Source organism: Pomacea canaliculata, linkage group LG3 (genome assembly GCF_003073045.1).
Source record: "Pomacea canaliculata isolate SZHN2017 linkage group LG3, ASM307304v1, whole genome shotgun sequence".
NCBI classification, from domain to species: domain Eukaryota; kingdom Metazoa; phylum Mollusca; class Gastropoda; order Architaenioglossa; family Ampullariidae; genus Pomacea; species Pomacea canaliculata.
In genome coordinates this window covers 2,841,870-2,861,195 of record NC_037592.1, presented here as the reverse complement: position 1 = coordinate 2,861,195, position 19,326 = coordinate 2,841,870, and the positions used below count along the sequence as shown (strand labels likewise).

Sequence of the window (19,326 nt, the reverse complement as noted above, 5' to 3'; positions counted from 1 at the left end):
ATAGACTAAAAAAGATAAAGCCTGGGCATTTTTTTAAGCATTCATCTGATGAATTTTTTTTCATTGGTCCTGTTTTCCAATCCCCTCTCCTTAAAATCTGTTGAATCATGAGTGCACAAACTCTATAAAAGCTAAATTAAACAGCTATGCACACCCTTCCTTATCAACACATTTAAAAAAAAATCATTTTCAAAGATGAACTGAACAGTTATGAAAAATCTATTTACTGTGAGGGCCATATCTACAGCCTCCTCATACAGTCCCATGAGGGAATACACATGGACACAGGCTCTGTGATGATTGCATTCTGTACACAGCCGTAGCGCATATTTCACATCATAGCATATCTCGTCTGGGTCCTGAAATAAAAAATCCTTCTAAGAAGTAAAAGCTTTTAAAATAAATCTAATTCTGAAACTGTTTTGAAATTTAATCAAAATACACTAATTTCAACTTGCTATGAATACAATAAATTTTTAAACAAACTTTTAAAGACATGACAAATTATTTAAAGATAATATTGCACTGATTTTCTTTGTTTAAAAAAAAAATCTGTATGCATCTTCCACAGACCCTTTTAGGGAAAGGGGCCATGAAGGTGGTCAGGAAATTAACTTTAATATTACAAAAAAAAATTTAATCAAAAAAATATTAAATTTAAAAAACATACTCAACTCTATTTTATCATCTCTTATTGAAACCTAGTGGATAAGTGTTCTCCATCATAGATTATTAATTCTAGAGTCAAGGGCTACTCAAAATTTACCTCCCCTTGCAGCTGTAGGTAAGTCATGAGGTGGTCAGGCTGAAATTTGGCATACAGGGCTAGAAGGTAGTTGTGGATGGCACTGTCACGATTCTCAAACTTCTGAATGCATGTCTCCAGATAACGGATGGCCTCATTTCCCTGTCAGTATTTCTAGATGCTAATTTTCTGTAAATACTGGGCTATGCTACATTGCTGTTATCAAACACACAAGATAAGCAAAGCACTCTTGCATGTATGTGTGCATACACATGTGCACATGCACACACAGATATATATATAAACATACAAGCACATGAACAGGTGTTTATCAATACACACACACTCAAAACCTCTGTTTCTGCAAATATACATTTAATACATACATTCAAATGCAAACATTTAATGTACTTGCTCTGTTTCTTTGGTGGTCATACTGAACCAAAGCTGGAATTAGTTTAACGTACTTGGTCTATGTTTCTCAGGTGGTCATACTGAACCAAAGCTGGAATTAGTTTTTTGGGATCCAGTTGCTTTCCCACTCGTATCCATGCATCAACAGTCTCTCTAGGAAGATGCTGCATTAGAACTGGGCTGAACTTGTAATACAGCTCAATGTCGGGCTGATACCAGACAGCAAGTGGAATTAAATCCTTCACAAATGAAACTATCCACACTTTTATGATTTTTCATCTATACTTTGGTGCTTACAAAACATCACCTCAGATCAATTTGCATCTAATGATTACTGTGATCTCTGATGTTGAGAAATTAAAGATTAGATACTCGTATGTTGAGAAATAAAGTTTATATATTTAAAGAGTTTATCAAAATAGCAAAACCATTCACTTTGTTGATTTTGTGTTGTCTTCAGCCTATAAAAGAATCACTTAACAATGGGCCATAAACTAAGTCTGGAATAGCATGAAATTTGCAAAAGTTCAATGACTGTGAAACAATCTACACTCTCACCTACAATAGTATAGAAAAAAAAGGTACAGACCTGTTTGATGAGACATTCCAGAGCGCCCCGGTAATTTTCATGGTGAAAATGGTGATTAATCACACGTTCATAATCTGCAAAATTGAAACAATTATGAAAACTTAACTAATCGTTCTGAAACTAGAAGATCTTTCAACCAAGTCATTCGAAATTTTTAAAGCATTACAGTGACAAAGATCCTGTAGCACTTTTGGTGTTTTAAAGAGTCAATGTACCTATATTTTACTATGGAAACCTTCACATATTTTTTTTGGTTAATATTCCAAAATAATATTCCATCACAAAAAAGTGACTGGAGCAGGTGGCATGAGATATTTTCATTGAAACCACTATGGGCAAGCTCAAGGCACTTTACCAAAAAAATTAAGTTTTTATAGGACAGCCTATTTCTTAAGGGGCATAGTATGACTGGTCTTAACTTAATACAATGTTGCAAGAACAAAAGTTCCAGGAACACAAATGTAATACATGTATAATGACAAGCAATGCTTCAAGAAGGAACACTGCATACTCTGGGACACTTGAGCCTGAAGGAGGGTCTGGATTAGATATTGTTTGCAATGGCTGTGAGATGCCAGTAGTGTGGCGTTTAAATGGTGCTTGGCATAGTCCAAGAAAAAATATTTTTTAAAAAAGTCAGCAACAACCAATACTGCCAACAATCACTCTGACAATGGGACCCAGACTGCTTGAATCTTTCCACTTTTTGTAAGATGTAAGTGAAGAGACTTGATTACAGAAACTCCTTCATATCCAGATTTGAAGCCCTTGTGGACAATCTCCTGATATGAGGTTGAACACTGTTCCCTCAAAGTAGTCATCATTTCTTGTTGCAGTCAAGGCCAAACAAATGCCAAAAGCAAAGCTTCTTTAAAGAAAGGTAACTGGAATCATGCACTACACCCTGCCTTACACCTGCCGTCACAGATGTTACATGTACTGTGTTCTGTACAGTTGCCACATGTTGTTGCATCTCATGCCATATGTACCAGGTCTGCAGGGGTCATTACAATAGCTTCTGTGATATCCATGATAGGCATGCAGCCCACTGGACATTCTCCTGTTAAGAAGTTTCATGTTGTTCCCTCAGAGCAGTTGCCGCACATGCTGCTACAGGACGAAAAATTGCTGTCAACTTCTTTACACTAGGGTAGCTTGTATCCTACAGCACATCCTTTGTCACAGCTGCCGGTAGAGATATTACACAGACTATTATCTACACAGTTCTCACATATTCCTTGCTGTATGTACCAGTTTTGCATAGTTTAATGCAGGATGGTGGCTGATACCCAGCACTGCATGATCCTAAATAATCTCCCAATGAGACATGATGTTTGTTTACAAATTCAAACTAGCATCCAACTAATGAATACAAAGACTACAATTATTTTTTTATGTTCTTATGCAAAATATGTGTACGTCAGATGATCTAAATTATTATCAAATCATACAGTCATTACCTTTCATAAGGTGTGCAAAAAATACCAAGTCTTCTATATCACCATGACTGGAAATAAGGTCATAGATAACTGTGCGATTGAGTGTAATGCATTCCTGTAAAAGAAATAAATGCACATGAATCTAAATAAAGTATTCAGGCATGAAACATGGCAAAAACATCTCTCAACCTTTCACTCCTACAGCCATACAAATTTTTTAAAAAGCTAATGCTTGTATCATATGAGGGACCCATAAGGGCTCAGAGATTAAACAATACAAAGAAACTTGAATCATCTTAATTATGCTGAAACTGCCTACATTTTTACTACATGAACTTCCCATGAGGTAAGACCTTTTGTCTAATGATAGTAAAAAAATCACTACGCTGCTTTCTAAACTTCAGGTATCTGTTACAATAAGCCATAACTCATTTGAAGTATGGCAGATATTGTAAAATGCAGAGCATCACACCAAATTTCCAAATACCTTGATCCGCATGCTTGCCATGAACTTGCGAAACTTTTCCTGAGTGCTTTCATATTCATAGGTTTCATCCTGACCCTGTTCTTTCAATCTGCCAAGAGTGTTCAGAAACAGCTCAACTATCCATGTCACCAGCATCGTCATCTGTGTCTTGTCCTGCATATGACAGAAAACTGATCAAAATGTACCTACACCTGTTGTAAGCAGGCAGATGAAAACACATATTTAGACATGAAGGTCTTGGCCCATGTCATGAGCCTCTAGAAAATAGTATGGAGAAGGATTTCTCAACAAAGAATATAAAGACTTATTTAATTGCCAGAAAACTTATAAAAACATTAAGTGAGGCTAAGCAAGTATACAAAAGGTGAGAGAGACCATGAACAAATGTGTCTTTCACTATGTTGATGGTATGGCAAGTGTGTGCACCACTGTGTAAATGGTATGACAACTGTGTGTCAATGGTATAACAAGTGTATATGTCAATAGTATGACAAGTGTGTGCATCCCTGTGTCAATGGTATGACAACTGTGTCAATGGTATAACAAGTGTATGTCAATAGTATGACAAGTGTGTGCATCCCTGTGTCAATGGTATGACAACTGTGTCAATGGTATAACAAGTGTATGTCAATAGTATGACAAGTGTGTGCATCCTTGGCAGACCCCACTGTCTCTACTTTCCCTTATTTTTGTGAAAACCGCTGGGTGAAGATGGGAAGATTTCTGATCACAGCCACACATAAGCCTCAAACCAGTGACTTAATCATCCATCCCAGGCTACAGAGTATTCCCAAACAGTTAAGCAGACATGAATATAAAGTGACACCAGTCATTACTGATGACTCAAGATTAGTGACTTGCATGCATATGTGGTGCAAACCTGAGGTCGTAGGGAGCTAAGCTTCTCAATGATAAACGTCTGTAGCGGCTCCTTGTTGCTCAGTTTGATGAACTTAAGGGCTACTTCTTCAAATGAATTTTGTGTTTGAGCATACATGGCTGCACTCTCTTCATACCTGTTCCACAAACACTCAAGATGCTGTTAACTAGTAAGAAGCAAGTAGGAATAATGAACAAGCGTGAAAATTTGAGCTCATTGTGAAACAATACTCAGGCAAAACTGTAGAAAAGTGTCATCTTCCAAAATTTAGTCTGGAAGAAACTTTCAAAAAGGATTACTCACTTTCCTATTTCAAACAGGTGTTCAGCTTGCTTGATCAATACCTTTTCCAGGTTAAAGCGACTATCCTGAGTAACAGAAGATATGCATGCAATACTGTAGAATGATGAACTACATTTGTAGGCAAACAGTTTTTACTTAAGTAAACTATTTGATTAAGCTTCACTCATGGAAAAGCACAGAATCATCTAGAACACAGACTTACTTTGCCACCGCAACATCTTTGTTCTACTGATCATCCATAAAATGTATATTTGAAATTTTTGAATTTGTAATCTTCTCTTTTTCCTCAAGTGAACTCTTTCCTTAATGAAAAGGATGGTTCTACATGATCTGGATCATGAATTTTCCTATACAATCAAGTCAGTATGCAAGCACATGTCCATATACATACAGGTGCATGCAACAATTTTTACCTGGCAGTATTTCTTTGCCACCTCAAAATCTCCTTTCTCCAGGTACATCTGCCATACATCCCTGTTAAAAATGGGTAGCAACAATTCACTTGCATTGACATTACAAAAGACATGTGTCATAAATCATCTTGTCAAAACAGTCTGTAAGTCTCAGCTTAAATTCTTAACATTGCCCAACCCTTACATTCCCAATCAAATCCAAACCCATACTGACAAAGTGGTACCATAATGTTATTAACCCAAGTAGCCTTGTTATTACTATGCATATTTAACAATATATTTAACGCTTATTTTGGAAATCTACCAGAGGACAAATTTACAACTTTCAGCCTGTGTGTAATACATCTCATATAAGCATTTACAATGGGTATCTACCACATTCATTCCATTAGGAGTTCTTGTTGTCACTTTCAAGAAACATTTCATTGAAAATAAATGGACTTTCTCAATAATATTCTTGTCAGCACACAGACCCCCACACCTTAGAACTATACAAAACAAATGGCTAAATTTTTGTATCGAATAGTTTGAAAAACAACAAGGGATTACAATCTTCAAGGTGCCACAGAACTTTTAGAATTCCAATTCCTCCTCTGCTAAGTCATTTAAGGCACGAGAAAACACATAGCTTGTTGACAGAATTATTCCTAGATATTTGTAACTATTAACTATTTCCAGTTTTGCATCATCATGATACCATTCTTCTTTCCTAGCAACATGATCCCTGTTCCTGAAAATAACCACATTAGATTTCCTCATATTTATAATAAGGTCCAAATGTTTTGCTGTTCTACATAAAATATTTAAGTGGTTTTGTAAGCCAATCACTGCATCAGAAAGTAGAGTAATGTCGCCTGCAAATAAAAGGAGAAATAACTGGATTAACTTTGGACTAAGCTTAACACCATGCTGACAAGCAAGTAACACGGTGGCAATGATGACGAGATGTCAACTCAAACTATTTACCATAGTGAGGGGTGTTGTTGTGGGATAGGGGTGGGGAACAGATACAAACCTGGACTCTCTGCACACTTTGTAGAAAAACACCACCTGTGAGGAAAAAGCCCAGATGGTACCTCGGATAGGATCTTTGCGTATTCCAAGCATGCGACCAAAGCGAAAAAAAAAAAAAAAAGTTTTGAAACAGAAGCAGGAGCAAGAAATCTATAAAATTTCATGATAATGTATTCCTCTTTTATGTTTGCAATTTAGCAATTTGGAAGAAAAGCACCATGACTAAAAGACACAACAGATAAACAGAATATGTTGATGCTCACATCAGGTATCACATCATCCAGTATCATCTGCTCATTCAGGGAACAGATAGCTCTTGTCCTGTGATATGAAGCAAGAAATTTACTCACATCACATAGTATGCTAAGAATATCAGGAGAGACTAGAAATCTAAAGTAAATTTGCAATTTCAATGTTACACATGTTACAATGTTACACAGGAGAATTTTTAAATATCGCTGAATCTTATCCACTTTTATTTTTATTGGGGAGAAATGTAAGCTTAAAGCAAAGCAACTCTCAAACACCCTCAAATTCGCTTTGATCTGGAGAAGCTGCAAAACCCCAACGCTGCAGGAGTCTTCATGGCCACAGTGGGAGGAAAATTTGCTGCACCGAACCTTGTGGAATATGATGTAGACACCCTTGCTGGAAACAGCAAAGAGGTGCTTCTGCCAACAAAGCATCCGCGCGGGCCGGGTATGGAGGTATCAATATCCTATTGATGTGATGCCGGAACACACTTCGCGAAATAACGAATGAATTTAGTGTTTAATTGTTCGCGTTTTGACAAAACTGAATAAACTGCTTGTTATTATTGTCAACGTGAAGACATGGGTTCTAGAACTTAGAGTGTTTTCTGAAAGTCAATTTGGTTTAACACAGCTAGCAAGTCAGAAAGATGACCTCGGGGCTAAAGAGCGGGGCCTGGGCGGCCGCCCCATTTGCCACCCTGCAGACACACGAGAAGCCAAAAGCGGCTTCGCAAGCTTGGCTTTCGAAGCAGCGCTTTTCGAGCCTGCTAGCGGGCTGCTTGATAAGCCGGCTTGATGGTCACACACACGAACGCTGTTTCGGTCTTAAATTGTTGTGCCTATATTTAGGCCGTCTCCAGTCGCATAGCTCGCTATGGGAAGTTAATTAATTCGATCAAATGAACGGTCTGGTCCTCGCTGAGGTTCGCCAGAAGCCATGTGGAAACGCTGCATAGCTTGCAGTGGTGTCACACGGCAAGCAGCAGGGTTGCTTCGGAAAAGCGCCGCCACTGGGTTCCAGGGCAACAAAGGAATAAGAAACAGCTATGGGTCACAAATGACATCCTAGATCTCTGTGACCAAAGGAGGGCACTGAAGAGAAAAAAAAGCAAACCCAAAGCAGCTACCAAACCCAAAGTGAACTATGCCATCAAATATGGGATGAAGGCAGCTAGGAAGAATTGGACTGAGAATCAATAGCAGGACACAGAGGATAGAATGGCATAATTGACAGTAAAAAACCTACATACTACTAAGGCCGCTCCCTAAGACAGATCAGACCAAGACCTCACTCATCGAAGACACGTAGAAGCACAGTCGAGATGAACCTCTACCAAAACTTCATTGACTTTAAAAGGCATTTGACAGAGTCTGGCACATTGAGGCTATGGCATGTGATGCAAAACCTCAACATCAAAGAAGGTGTCGTTCAAGTCATCAAAGCGCTGTGTAATAGCTCAACGAGTACAATACTGCTGAACAACCAAATCAGACCTTACTTTCAAACTAGAGTAGGTGTAAGTAAAGGTTGTCCCCTATCACTGATACTGTTTAATATCTTCTTGGAGAAAATCATGGTCAAAGCTCTCCATGACCACTATACTTCCATCTCAAATGGTGGAAGGCTGATTTCCAACCTACAATTTGCAGACAACATAGATCTGTTAGCAGGCACTAACAAAGAACTTCAAGACCTTACCAGCAGACTGACAGACAGTTCAAATGCATATGGAATAGGGTGAAGCACTGAAAAAAAACAAAGTTGTGATCAACGGCAGCAGCAAAGTAAAGATCTATATGAATGGGGTACAACTCAAAGAGGTAAGCAGCTTCAAATACTTGGGTGCCACCCTCTCCAAGGATTGCAGCTCCACAGCAACAGTGACAATGACTAGACTGGATAAGATCTGGCATAGCCATAACATAAGGATTCACTACCAAGTATAAGCTGTACAAATCCCTGCTGGCACCAATTCTGCTTAATGGATGTGACATGTGGACTCTGATCACTAAAACAGAAAGGAGAATCTAGGCATTTGAGAGCAAGTGCCTGAGGAGACTGCTCTGAATCTCATACATAGAACAAAGAACCAATGAAACAAGATTGCCACACTTGTTGGACCTCTAGTAGGAACTTCTACTTTCAACAGTCAAGTGACATAAGATGGTCTTCTTTGACCATGTGACCCAGCACAACACCTTGTCGAAGACTACCCTTCAAGGCACTTTGGAGGGTAACTGACGCTGCAGTGGCCAGAGAAAGAACTAGCTTATGAATGTTGAAGACTAGACTGGTTGTCCTGTACAGGACCTGCTCACTATCACCCCATACAAGCAAGAGCGGCAGGCCCTGTCTGCTGCCACACCTATCCATGTGCTCCCGCCAACCTCAGATGCCAGTTAAGGGATGATTGACTGATTGGGCAGAACAGAGTGTATGTATGACAGATAACCATTCATTTTCTTAAGGCTTACTCAGAACTTTTGCAGCCTAATTAAGTCCTAAATCTAAGCTGACAGTAAATGCTCTACAAAGACTGCCCACTTGTGCTGTATTGGGATGAATCATGATTTGAGTGGCTACAGGATAAACAGAAAATTTAGAGAAGGAAAAAAAAAAAGACCATCACACAAGATGATCTCCACCTGTCAGAATATAGCACTAGCATATGGAATTCTGTCAAGGCCATGCCAATGGGATGCACTTTCTGCTCGTCAATATCCTTAGGATAACTGTATTACCATAAGGAAAAAAATATCTTGCAAACTTTTGAAAATAGTTATTAATAAATGTTTTTCATTAAAAAACATACATTTTTTATTAGTAACTCTATGTGTACATTAAGCCATCTTACTAAAGCTGCAAAAAAAGATTGAAAATTATCACAAACCATTACAACACAATCAACTGGATATAAAAACAAACCAAGCTCTAGCCATCCTCATCACAAGACAAACCGTGTTTCTTATGCTTGAAAACAAAATCTAGAAAAGGATACGGAATAAGTTTTGAGCTGGACATGACAGAATTAGGGCCTGCAGAGCCTGTGACATCAATGTTGCCATAATAAATACCTGGACCTGTGAAAGCAGTGATTAACAGATTTGACTATTGCTCATCAATATAGTTCATGAGTATAAATCATTAATTAATAAAAAAAAAAAAATCATTGAAAGAGACAGCAGAAACACAATGCATGATGACCTAGAAGGCATAAACAGTATACAGTAGTTAGAATCTCATAAAAATAATAAACTCATCTATGCTGAATGGAATGAATGTAAAGTCAAGATATACCAGTTAACCATGCAAATGTCAGGGCAGGCTGTCGGAATTTTGGAAAAAACAGGTGCAAGTCACTGTAACCAAAGTTTCCTGGAAGTTCCAAGAACTGTGGGTGATCTGTAACACAGTCAGTGATAAAATATGGTTATAGATGTCAGACCCTAAGCATACTTATTCTTTTTTGTGTGCATGCATGCACAAAAAGTTGACTCTTCAAAACTCATCAGAAGCAATCAAAATTACAGTTATGTGGACATATCATTTTAAACACCCTTAGGCTAAGGCTGTAAGAATACTCAATGCTAAAGTCTGTAGACAAGTTTGTTGGCTAACTGTGTAGATGTTAGAAAAAATCCAAGAACTTTTGAAAGACTTCATGATGTTAACTTCCAAGCTAATTTAAAACCTCTTCATGTGACAATCTCTAGAACGCCAGCTAGCAAAACAGAGACACTTCCAGCTTAAAAAAAAAAAAACATCCATAAGACACTTCCATTAATTGATGTTATTCATGCTTATTGAGATGTTATTTTAAAAAAACTGCAAAACAAAAAAACCTCCATAATGTTGCAAAGACTACTACGCCATTAATGATGTTATTCTGTCAAAAGGACGCCAGATATGAGAGGATTTTGTGCGAAATCATACCTGCTCCAGACTCATATTGCTGGAAAAGGGGTGTGAACATGGGAGGGTCTGCACTTGTTGATACAGTTCCAATAAACTGATACAAACGTCTGAAAGATGCCAAAAAGTAATTCTCTCAATACTGAAAAATATTTGACACTTGAACATAAATCATGGTTTAAACAATTGGTGACCTAATAAAAATAACTCAAGCATGCAACTCAAACATAAATGCCTTCATTGTGTAAGTGCATGCACGCACGTGCTCACATATGCCAGCATGCATGTGTACGTGTAAGTAAACCAACCTATTTGTTTTTGGAATGTATAAGTAACTTCATGTGGTACTTCAGTTTGAAAGGTATTTAGTTTGGTGTTTATAAATTTAAAACTATTAATTTTTCAGATCATGAAATTAAGGCACTCACATTATGCATGTTCAATACTATTGGATTTGATTTGTACACATGATATGCCATGATATCCATTAAAGTAAAGGTTAACGATGAATAATACACACAAATGCTTCCACTGACCCTGGTGTTGTAACGAGGATGTAATATCGGTACACTGACAGGTCAGAACATGGCATACGGTCAAACTGAAGTCCTGTTACTGGTTCTGCACGCTCACGGCCAAGATTGAACAACTAGATTTTAAAACAAAACTATACAAATTACAGTAGTGTTTTTTTTTCCAACCAAATACTTTGATTTCTAAAAATTGTAATTTCAGGAACACATAGATCACTTACATGCTTAAAGCAAACAGTTATGAATGTGTGTGTGTGAGCAAGAGAGACACGTCTACATCTTTATATACAAGCCCTATGAAACATCAAGGACAAAACATCTGACTATAATACAATTTTTTAAATTCCAAAATTATATAAGTAACTTGTAATAAAAAGATACAAAAAGACTACATATTCCAAAATCATTTTATCATTTCTTTTGACAATCATTTAAAATGTAAAATATTTCAAGTACAAGTCATGACTGTTCATTCTTTCTTTTCTATTTACGCACTTTATTCACCCAAATGTTTCCCCTTTTTGCTGGAAGCCAGTCACTCTATTCTTTGAAAATTCTATTACAAGTACAAATATTCTATCCTAATTAAAAAAATTTGCTTTACTGTCAAATTTACTTTGCTTTTTACTTAAAATACCTGCAACATATGTTTCTTTTTAAAACCTAAATGAAAGTTTACAACATCAGAAAGACAAATCCAGCTTCATAGATCACAATTACTCACAGCCACAACACTAAAACTGTCATACCCTTACCTTAAACAGCTTGCAGCCAAACATAAAAAATAAAAGTTTCATTGCTTTCCTAACATGTTTTGTTCCTTCCCTCTGCCAAACCCTTATACATAAATAAAATACCAAATATTTTGAATTGACACTAAGACAACACCATAAGGAAAAAAATGTGCAAAAAGTCACCTAAAAATACAACTTTATCAGCATATTATATTTCAAGATGCAGACATCTCATTATGCAGCGTAAATCTTAAAAATGATAAATGTTAAATATGTACAGGTAAATTTGTCTGCACATATTCTGGGAGCTGGGTTAACAAATCATTGGATAGCTGGAAAGAAACTATGAATGAAAGCATGTTCATATAATCACAACTAATGCAACTTTGACCAAATCTTTTTTAACACAAGGGAACATGAAAGACTATAAGGTTCTGTACCTGTTTGAGATAAAGATCAACATTGCCCTGAAAGAAACGACTGTCATCAAACTGTGTCAGCTCTGTTTCAAAAATCAGGCCTGAAAAGAAAATAAGTACAATACAGATATTTCTATGATGGTTATTAATAAAGACAACAATAATGTCAACTCCCTATACTATATTTTCCTATAATAAAATATTTAGTGTATATATCAATGTGTGTGTGCATGAACATTTATACACATGTGTGCACATTCATGCATTAATGTGATTGTACTTCAGACCAGACAGGGGCACAACTGAATAGATCTTAAAGGGTTGCATCCTGATAGAAAACATCTACAGAGTGGATTCTCTTCCACAACTTAATCAACTATAAAAAGGCATTTGACAGAGTCTGGCATAAGGGACTCTGACATGCAATGAAAAATTAACATCAAAGACTGAAAAGTTCAATGAGTGCAATACTACTGGATCACCACACAGAAGCTTTCTGTCGCACAAATGTGGACATCTATTAGAGTCATCAGGGAAAACAGATGTATAGATGCAGGGGTGGGAAGACTGTCATACTTCCATTTTCATTAGGGGGAAGCTCATATGCAATCTATGCTTTGCAGATGACACTGATCTAATGGTAGGCAGCAACAGCAAACTGCTAGAGATAGACCTTACTAACAGACTGACAATGTCAATGCACACAGTATGGAGACCAGAACTGACAACAGCAAAGTCATGGGTAACATCAATAGCAACAGAAAACATGAGATTTACATTAATGGAGTACAGCTTGAGGAGGTGAAGAGCTCTAGGGAATCACTTTTTCCAAAAATGGTAGCTGTATGGCAAACATCCACATCAGCAACATAGCAATCAGCAATGACTAGGCTGGACAGGATTTGGAAAAGCAGAACCATCAGGTTTACTACAAAGTACAGAATGTAAATATCCCTGTAGTTCCCATCCAGATGTGATATGTGGACATTGCTTGCCAAAAAATGAAAAGAGAATAAATGCATTTGAGACCAAAGGTCTGAGGAGGCAGCTCTGAATCTCATCCAGGGAACACAAAACCAGTGACTTTGTAGACAGCATGGTCACCACCCTAGTAAGCTACCAAGAAACCCCTTCTCATAACAAGGAATTTGCAGAAGCTGGACTGATTGAGCCATGTGACCTGGCAAAGCACTTTGTCCATCCATCAGGGTACCTTGGAGTAGGGTCACTGCTAAGGGGTACTAAGAAGAATTAATTGGCTAATGTAAAGGAGAGAACAGGTCTTTCCAGTGCACATCATTGTCAATAAATGATAAAAATTAAATGGGCAGGCATTAAAATATTTTTCAATTTTTGTTTCTGCATGCAATGGTTAGTGCCTGTCACCAGTCCAGTGAGTATAGGTTCAGGCACGCTGTCCTTTCTCTGCATTTGGCATCTGAGTACGATGCTGGCTGCTTTGCCGTGAAATAACCTTAGTTGCTGGCTCAATGTAAAGCACCAATCTCCCCTCCTCCCTGTTTCTCTATGTGTTTATAGCAAACAATTGATTTTAAGACACTTAGCAATGTTCAAAATGAAATCTGTAAATACTATGAAAGACTATACAATGTGTCAGAAACTGCACTTTCTCAAAGGCAGCTTTGTATGAGCGTGGTGCCATCTCTTGTACTGCTGTACCTTCCCCAGCCTTCTATGGACCCATTCCCAAAAGCTGGGTAAACTGGCAAATGTTCACTCCCCTCCCGCAGGTTTTGAAAAGGCTATCTGTTTCTACAAACATTTGAAAGGAAACAAATAAATAATGAAAGATAATATAATGTTACCTTTGTTGGTCCCTAAAAGGATTGCACCAGTTGTTTTTTCATTAGCATTTTGCCAGTTCCATCCTACAGAATCAATCAAATGACCCTGAAAAGAGTGTTGATTATTATGAAATATAGTCTCACACTCTTGCAGTGTTCAATTGTAAACACTGAAATGTAAAAATTGCAAGAAAATAATTATTTGTGGTGAATACATGAAAAAAAGACAAAAACTTGCAAATGAACTGAAAAAATGTGCACACTTCCATCCATATATATGCACTTGTGCATCATCCATGTGCATGTGCACACACACGCACATTCACATACATTCTGAAGATCCAAAACAGTTCTAAATCACTTTGTGCAATACTTGTAGTACTTTTCAAACATTTGCATTCTACCTGCCTTGGTCTTTTTTTCTGAACACATAAGGAGCATAAATAATTTTCTTATCTATATTACCTAAACACTACAAAGTAAAAAAAAAACACAAAAAGAGACAGACAGTAAGGTGTACATCTGTCTAGAGCTACAAACCTTAAGCTTTGCAATATTTTTGGGCTTCCTTGCTGATGTCCCAAGGGAAACATAATAATTTTCTTGTGAACCTAGAGAGATAAGTAAGTGCTTCCCTGTGGGGTCCAGAAAAATCTGATGCACTCTGTCTGTTACAGGGCTTGGCAACTCAATTTCAGCTGTGGGAAAGATTTTTTTTTAAAAATACAGGTTTAAGAATCTGACAGAAATATTTGGCCCTCACAATATGATAAATATTCGGCTTCAGTCTCCACCCCCAGAACAAATCTCTGAGTCTTTCAGTTAGAGATATGATTATAGAGATAGAGAGATGATGAAAAATATGAGTATGAACAGTTATCATGTAGTACCTCTACATTTAAATGTATTTGATGCAATGTTCTACACTATGTTAAAATATATGCACATGCGATTGCTAATTACTAAGACTTGTTTTTCCACAAAAGGATTCCCAGCAATAAGCCATATAGAGCTTGATTCTTAACTCTACCTTTAGTATTCCCAAATACATGGCACCAAACAACACACAAAATGCATGAACAAACTGCAATGAATTTATAAAGAAAACAGTCTAATCTTGAAAATTTCAAACTTACAATTTACTGGCAAATAATTTTACATTAAAAAATTTATCACATATAAAGTCAGTATTATTTTCAGATATAAATCTTTGCATTTATTATCAAAAATAACATTCAATACATACTGGCCTGTTGAGTTTCCACTTCCACACGAACCAAACAGTTGGTAGAAAGAGCGAGAACCAGAATATTATTCCAGCACACAGATGTGTTATTGTAGCACCTGGAGGTCTGGGGTTGAAAGAAGATGACGAAATCCCATGAACATAACACTCTTAAGGGATATGGATTTATTTTTTTAATAACATTTAATTGTATGATTCCAAAATAGAAGACTATACCTTCTATCACTCTTAGTTTAATCAGCCACTGTTTGACTAAATGAAATAGATCACTCTTGTTACTTCTTTCTAGTTATTTGATTAGTTGACAGAAACATGTGACTCTCTAACATCACTTTTTATGCAGCAACTAGTCCCTAACCAGAATCAATAACCCTTGAGGTAGTGGAGCGATCTGAAGCAACAGCAAGTATTACTCTACTGCTATAGGATAAATGATTCATTGCCTTCCTTGAAGCTTCAAATAATAAGATTCTCTTTGCTTACTTTGTTATCTATAAATTCATTCTTTTTAACTTATAATAAGAATCAAGAGTCACTAATGACTTCTTGAGCAAAGTAAAAGCTTAGATCAGTCATAAAACATATCAAACTAGTGTCTACCATTGGCATTATTCATTTATTAAATGTGCTAGATCATATTTCAAAAGGATGAAAAAAAAAATTTAATGCCTTACTTGTAGTTGAGTTTGACTCTACTAAATATTGGTGTCTCATCTTCCAGTCTGGCATCGACATAGCCTGGTAACCCCTAACATATAACAAGACAATTCATGCTGATGAAAGTAGCTTTGTGGATTCTCTTTTCATTACCATTTTATTATAGAAACAACATATTTATATAATAATAATAATGATTTATATAGCACATTTTACCACCACTGTAGTAGGTTCAGTGCTCTTTATAAAACAAAGCAATATACAAAAAATAGACACAAAATGTATGTAGTTTACAGGCCAAAATATATCAGCATATTAAGAATAAAATTGTGTGGTTAATATGTTTGCGGTTTCCATAGTTTTATTTTTTACAGGGTGTGGTTGCTAGCCCCAAGCCCAACCCTCCTCCTTCATCTGAGCTTGGGACCGCCAGGCTACCTGAGTGGTTTCCACACAAAATATTCTTTTTTAAATCAACATCATGTTGCATAATCCCAGTTATTAGAATAAAGAAATGAAGAATGTAATGACAATGAGAGGTCTTTAAACAACTGGCCTTTCTTTTTTTATTTTTATCTGCTCTAATCACATATTTTTCAAAGGAAGAATTTTAAACATTCTCTATGGCATCAAGAACTGCCACTGTTCCACTAAGGAAAATAAATTCCAAACTGATGACAGGCATCACTAACTATGTCTTGGGCTGTAGATCGCACAGCAGGTTTTCCTGTTGATGTTCGTGTAAATTCTTCCTCATACTGGTCCAAGATGGATGCCATCTTGCTATGATTTATCTCAGTATTTCAACCTGGAAAATGAAAAATCTGGTGACCATTCCAATATTAAGAGTCTCAATCATTTTCTTCTCTGCTTTTGTCCATGAGAGAGAGACATGACTTATCTTTTGTTACTTCAGGCACATTGGCTACAGCAAGACTGCAAGAACCTTCTCAGTATGGCTACAAATTTATGCTCCATTAACATTACCAATAAAACTGAAAAAAGGCAAAACTTCTTCAAATGTCTGTGTACATCAGATTGCAAAAGTAAGTGAGAAAGGCAGTGAGAGAGAGAGAAAGAGCACGAATATGTGTCTATCCACATAAATACAAAGCTTATCATTTGTGCTTCTTCAACACATTTACATGAATCAGTTGTAGATAATTGCAAATCCAACATAAATCCAAAAGCCACCAACAACTGATAACTGAACTACCACAACTTATAAAAATAACATCATCACTATATAAATATAAATAGTAAATTTACAAATATACTCATTAGCTTATACACAAGGCTATATCAACATTTCTATAAACTATTATTGATTACTATGTTGTTTTCAACAAATATTTTAATACTTCCTGCTCTCTGAATCAATTTTACATTACTATATCTTTACTGCCACAGACACACTAAGAGGTAATAAGTAATCTTTAATTCTCTCTCTCTCTTGCTTGCTCATCCTTCAAATTCATCTTTCTCTTTGACTTTAAATCTGAAAGTCTTAAATCATGGAGGTGTACATGGAAATCAAAAGTAGTAGTAGTAGTCGTAGGAACTGGCTATCATTAGCCTATAGGGCTCAGAGCCTATTTAATGTCCCCTCTTAAATCACTTGAATATTGCCTGGGTCTAAGTTCTAAACAGATTACAACATATTTTGTTAACCATCAAAACTGTAAAATAATTTGAAAAATATTATCTAAAGCTTCTTCCTGGAAATTAAATTTGGTGCATATTTAAAATGACTGCTATTATTGCCCCAATACTTAAAACAGGCATCCACACATCGCTGGTAACGACTGCTGGACAAATGATTTTGTTATGCCTTACTGAGTAGCTTAAGTGTTTAACTTGGACTAAACACAATCACATGATCTGGTAGCATTCAAAGCACAAACGGTTTTAAGTCCTCGCTTCTGAAAGGAATGTTTTGACTTTTTTCAACAGCACTGACATAATCAGAAGATATTTTTAAAGGTTTTGAGATGTGTATAAGGTGACAGATCTCTCAGACTGACAAGTGATGCAGTCCACGCTTAGTCTTATCACTAGCACTAAGTAGTCGGTAGCTTTCATCTTCGCCAGTTTTAGGTTTCTATAAGGATGTAAGGTATTTAACAATGGCCTTAATCATCATTAGACACCTACCTTAAAGAAATCTGTGCGATGATCATTTCATGTTAACAGCAGCAAATTACATGTAGGTTCGTGGTCCTACACTTCCACTAAGGAGGCGTTCCACCATCATGAGCAAGCGCGGAGAGTTACTGGCCTTAGAATGGAGACCGGAGAGTTCCGGTGGCACAGTGGGCGAGTGAATTTAACAAATATCAAGACAGAATCGCAGGTCGAGAACTGTCCAGATCACCCCAAGGAAAAGACATTTTCTTTATCGAACCAACCAATCGGTCACCGGTCACGTCGACTCAAAACGCAGATCGCTCCAGACATATCGACTTTCTATATTGCGATATCGGTGGTCGAGTTGTCTTTTGGGTCTGGGTCGATTCGACCTCCGCCAGACGCTATTAACGTCAAATACTGCAACAGCTAGGCGTGCGCCACTTTTAAAGCCTTTGTATTTATTTTATTTGTTCTTTAGTTTGGTGTTTTTTCTATTAAATGCACTTGGGGATGCTGTTCTTCCTCTGCAGGTGCATATCTGTTTGCAGCTGCAGGGCTGCTTTGTTGTGATATAGCCTTATAGTTCCTGGCTCGGCGTGAAACCCCAGTCAGCCCCCACCCCCAAACTTCCACACACACACCCTCGTATTGTATAAGTATGATTGTAAATGTTTATCTTCTGTTGATGTGAACCCCACTTCAAAGAAGTGCTGGATAACAAAATAGTTCACTTTCGCACTACAGTACGTGTATGCGTACGTCAAAGGTACCCCTTTATCATCGGTGCTGTTCACAATATCATGCAAGACATCTTCGCTGAAAGCATCGAAAAGGTTCTACTGTCAACATTTCAAGGGGGTCAATAGAAGAAGAAACAATCATGGGTCTCGGACGACATCCTAGATCTCTGTGACCAAAGGACGACTTTGAAGAGAGAAAGGAAAAGCTAACCCGAAGCAACTTCCAGATACAAAGAAGTGAAAAGAAAAAAGATGAAGTAAACCTGGATTGAGAGCCAATGTCAGACCATAGAGGAGGGAATGGCACGGGATGACAGCAAAAAGGCCCACCAACTACTATAAGGACCATCACTAATGCAGTCAACACAAGAACTCGGTCATCAAACTGATCAAAGACAGCAATGGCCACCTTCTCACAGAAAGCAATGCTATACTCAACCGATGGACTATATACTGCACGTTTTGTAGTTTATTCCTTGTTACTCCTCGAGGAGCACAGGGCTACACCAACACCTCATCAGCGAACCCGGTTTTGGGCAGCCCCCCTCAGTTGGGCACATGTGGTACCGACGTCCTTTGCCTCACTTTCTACTGTTCTTGCCCAAGTCTGC

General features: G+C 37.2%; 1 protein-coding gene across 1 annotated transcript in view; it reads right to left on the bottom strand.

Moving 5' to 3' along the window:
- Positions 1 to 19,326, bottom strand: part of LOC112559958 (vacuolar protein sorting-associated protein 18 homolog) — a 24,547-nt gene extending 5,221 nt beyond the window's left edge. Inside the window, exons 1-24 of the mRNA XM_025231475.1 lie at positions 18,000 to 19,326; positions 16,538 to 16,653; positions 15,863 to 15,936; positions 15,189 to 15,286; positions 14,483 to 14,640; positions 13,964 to 14,048; positions 12,159 to 12,238; positions 11,740 to 11,748; positions 10,988 to 11,100; positions 10,473 to 10,561; positions 9,837 to 9,941; positions 9,538 to 9,619; positions 9,185 to 9,271; positions 6,549 to 6,605; positions 6,286 to 6,390; positions 5,271 to 5,331; positions 4,858 to 4,922; positions 4,555 to 4,690; positions 3,675 to 3,827; positions 3,209 to 3,302; positions 1,749 to 1,822; positions 1,213 to 1,368; positions 767 to 907; positions 228 to 359 (exon numbers count right to left, since the gene is read on the bottom strand). Of these exons, the coding sequence (XP_025087260.1) occupies positions 228 to 359; positions 767 to 907; positions 1,213 to 1,368; positions 1,749 to 1,822; positions 3,209 to 3,302; positions 3,675 to 3,827; positions 4,555 to 4,690; positions 4,858 to 4,922; positions 5,271 to 5,331; positions 6,286 to 6,390; positions 6,549 to 6,605; positions 9,185 to 9,271; positions 9,538 to 9,619; positions 9,837 to 9,941; positions 10,473 to 10,561; positions 10,988 to 11,100; positions 11,740 to 11,748; positions 12,159 to 12,238; positions 13,964 to 14,048; positions 14,483 to 14,640; positions 15,189 to 15,286; positions 15,863 to 15,936; positions 16,538 to 16,624 (2,241 nt within the window). The 5' untranslated portion in view covers positions 16,625 to 16,653; positions 18,000 to 19,326. The remainder of the gene's footprint in view (positions 1 to 227; positions 360 to 766; positions 908 to 1,212; positions 1,369 to 1,748; positions 1,823 to 3,208; positions 3,303 to 3,674; positions 3,828 to 4,554; positions 4,691 to 4,857; positions 4,923 to 5,270; positions 5,332 to 6,285; positions 6,391 to 6,548; positions 6,606 to 9,184; positions 9,272 to 9,537; positions 9,620 to 9,836; positions 9,942 to 10,472; positions 10,562 to 10,987; positions 11,101 to 11,739; positions 11,749 to 12,158; positions 12,239 to 13,963; positions 14,049 to 14,482; positions 14,641 to 15,188; positions 15,287 to 15,862; positions 15,937 to 16,537; positions 16,654 to 17,999) is intronic.